Genomic DNA, 3,415 nt, shown 5'->3' with positions numbered 1-3,415 from the left:
CTAGTTAGAAAATTACATCAAATCAAATGAAACATAAAGTGATGATGGTTAGAAATAGAAGAAAATCTAAGAAAACTTTGAAAAAAATAATCAAGGGAAATTTATTTCAAACATAATACATGATAGAATTTAATAGTATCGTTATTCCAGCTATTTAACCAGTATTTATTGTTGTTATTGTACTTAAAACTCAAATTGAACAATTTGGTATAGGTTTTTTTATTCAATTCCTTTTTCTTTTTTCATCTTTATCATTTATATCAAAATTTTATTACTAATAGTCCAACTAATCCAACTTGAAAATTTGTAGTATATTCTATTCCGACATGAGTTTCTTCTCTCCCAAGACATTAACTCCATAACTCGAAACATTGAGAATGGGTCAAGTTTCTATAATCCTTCCTATTTAAAAATCAATTCTTTTTATTTGTTCCAAGGAGCTTAAAGCTAAGTATGCCAAAGCATGCATGTCATAGGTCCACTAACGATAAAATGATTTTATGATTCTCATCTCGTTTTCAGAGAGACAGTGCACTATCCACTTAACACAAAGTAACATCATAATCACTTATAAAAAGGGAATAATGGGGCCAACATTTGTTCCCCCTCTCAACTGAAACTTGGCTAATTACAAAAACATTGGCATAGTCTGTACATAACTTTAACAAATTAGACCAACTAAAAAGAAAAAAAGATGAATATGATCACGAAATTCTTAATATTTAGAGTCAGAAGGCACTTGGCATATACATATTCATATATTCTTTAAAAAGTACCAAATTGCTTCAAAGTAAAAATTAGTGTTCCCATGTAGACCAAGTGCCACAAATTTGTCTAATTTTAGGTCCAGTTCAAATAGAGACACAACTGTTTATGTATCCATTGTCTCAGTGTTTCTATATTTGCCTTCCAAAAACAACCCTAATATGTGATTGAAATCATGAACTCAAAAAGTTAATTAAGATTAAAAAGGAAGAACATGGTAAGAAGAAACAGTCCTATAAGGGAAGTACTTGATTTATCACTATTTTTCTCTTTTTTTTGTTTTGTTTTGTTTTGTTTAACATTAGTTTCTACAAATGATGAATAAAATTAGAATTGGACCTACAACAAATACACTCTTACAAGTTAATGAACAATACACTCTCTTAATAGAACTCACCGAGCCTTCTTCCTGGACTTGAAGAGAAAATTCGAGGGCGGCGACGGCGAGAACTCGAATGGCAAGTGAGGCGTGTCGGCCTCGCCGGAGAGCATCCCCACAATCTCCTTCATGGACGGCCTCTTCGCAGGCGATCTCTGGAGGCACAACAAGGCAATTGTGATGCAGAGCAAAGCTTGTTCCTTGTCCAATGAAAGAATGTTAGTGTCAACAAGATCCAAGAGCCTGCCGTTGTGAGCAAGCTGCCTAGCCCATGAAATCAAATTAGCCCTCTCGAATTCCGAGATCGGCGACGCTGTCACTTGAAGGGGTCTCCTCCCAGCAACCAAAACCAAAAGAAGAACACCAAAACTATACACATCACATTTCTCAGATAATTGGCCACCACCACCATATTCAGGAGCAATATAACACACAGTCCCCCTCATGCTTGGAGTGCTGCTGATTCCACCACTCTTCGGTATGTCACCACTCACCTATGTTGCACAAATACAAATACTAAGTATTAAGTACCCTATAAGTGGGCATCTAAAAAAATAACGACCCGTCAGCAAAAATAACTACCTTTTACATTCATCGCGAATAGTTATCTAAAAGAATGGATATGATTACTCGATCAATGTTAGTACATCAATGTTAGTACTATACATAATTACGGGAGTCGCATATTTGAGTAAAAAATTGAAGTATTTGTGCATTGTCACGGAACTCACCCAATCTTGGCTATTCCTTCGGCCATTGTTGTTTCGGATTAGTTCACCACTCAAACCATCAAGCCACCAATCAATGCTTCCTCTGCTGGTCTTGTTTTTCCTCTTCCTCTTCTGATCCTGAACCACCACCAAGTCCTCATCTTTGTTCTGCCACCAAGCTTCACCACCATTGTTATCAAGGCTCCTCTTCTTCTTCTTGCTCTTCTTCGCCAGCTCCTCACAGAACTCCTCCTTCCACCACTCCCTCGGCTTCCGATTCTTCTCCTTCTTCTGCTGCGGCTGATTCTTCACCTTCTCCTCATCCAATGAAGCCCACCAGTCCAACCTATTTTGCATAAATACGAATACAATACAAGCATTGAATACAATCGAACTTAAAAGTTTAAGATAGCAATATTTGATTCAGACATAGATACACATAAAATCCAATACATTAGTAAAAATTGAAGTATTTGTGCATTATAGAATCCAACCTCTTTCTCTGCTTTTTCTTCTTGTTCTTATTCTTGTTTTTGGCTTCCGAATCCAATCCTTCAACACCACCATTATTCTCTGCATCACAACTTATGCTACTTGGAGAAGCAACCCATTCATTCTTGGGCCTTTCTTTCTTTATCTCACTACCAATCCATTCCATAACATAATCCTTAACCCTCCCTGACTCTGACCCTCCACCATTGTCCTGTTTCCACCACCAATCCCTGCCGGAACCACCGCCATTAACGCCACCCTTCCTCCTCTGATTCCCACTCTCCACACTCACCCCATCAAACAACCCATCCGACAAGACGCTACCTTTCTCCAACCCCACCTCCGGCGAAGTCCCCGCCGCCGCCGGAGACGCATCTGAATCCAAAACCCTCCCTGCCGCAAAACTCTCCGGCGACCTCTCCAAATCAAATCCAGCAGTAGTCCCAGTCGCCACACTCTCCACCACCGAACCACGATCGCACTCTTCATCACCACCGCCGCCGCCACCACAATCACCACCGTGAACTTCCTCCTCCACCACCACAACCCCAACCTCCTCCTTCACCCTGGCAAGCCCAAAATCCCCAATTTTAGCCCTAAACTCAGAATCCAACAAAATATTACTCGGTTTGATGTCACCATGAATCACCGGAGGGTCACAACAATGGTGCAAGTACTCCAACCCTTTGGCCACCGAAACTACAACATCGAAGCGCGTTTTCCAGTTCATAAGCTCGGGACACTTGCGATCCAAAAGCGCGTCTTGGAGGCTTCGATTCTTCATTAGCTCATAGACGAGTATGAGTTTGCGGTTTCTTCTGTCGGAAGAGAAACCCAAGAGAGAGAGAATGAAAGGTGAGTTGAGATTCGAACAGAGAGAGAGTTCGTTGTGGAACTCGCGTTCGCCTTGGAGGGAGCCCGGCGAGTCCATGAGCTTCAGTGCCACGGTTTCGCCGGAAGGGAGGGTGGCTCTGTGGACGGAGCCGAAACCGCCGTGGCCGAGTTTGGTGGAGGGGGAGAAGGAGTTTGTCGCGCGGCGGAGGAGCGTGTAGGAGTAGCGGCGGTGGTT

At 41.6% G+C, this 3,415-nt stretch overlaps 1 protein-coding gene across 1 annotated transcript in view; it reads right to left on the bottom strand.

The window, feature by feature from the left end:
- Positions 1–568: 568 nt before the first annotated feature.
- LOC107475740 (receptor-like serine/threonine-protein kinase At2g45590) overlaps positions 569–3,415 on the bottom strand; it is a 3,173-nt gene continuing 326 nt past the window's right edge. The window contains 3 exon segments of the mRNA XM_016095384.3: positions 569–1,638; positions 1,876–2,200; positions 2,349–3,415. The exon segment at positions 2,349–3,415 is cut by the window's right edge and continues 11 nt beyond it. Of these exon segments, the coding sequence (XP_015950870.2) occupies positions 1,159–1,638; positions 1,876–2,200; positions 2,349–3,415 (1,872 nt within the window). The 3' untranslated portion in view covers positions 569–1,158.

Source organism: Arachis duranensis, chromosome 2, assembly GCF_000817695.3.
Source record: "Arachis duranensis cultivar V14167 chromosome 2, aradu.V14167.gnm2.J7QH, whole genome shotgun sequence".
Taxonomy (NCBI): domain Eukaryota; kingdom Viridiplantae; phylum Streptophyta; class Magnoliopsida; order Fabales; family Fabaceae; genus Arachis; species Arachis duranensis.
Note: the sequence above shows the minus strand (reverse complement) of the source record. Positions and strands in the feature narration are given on the sequence as shown.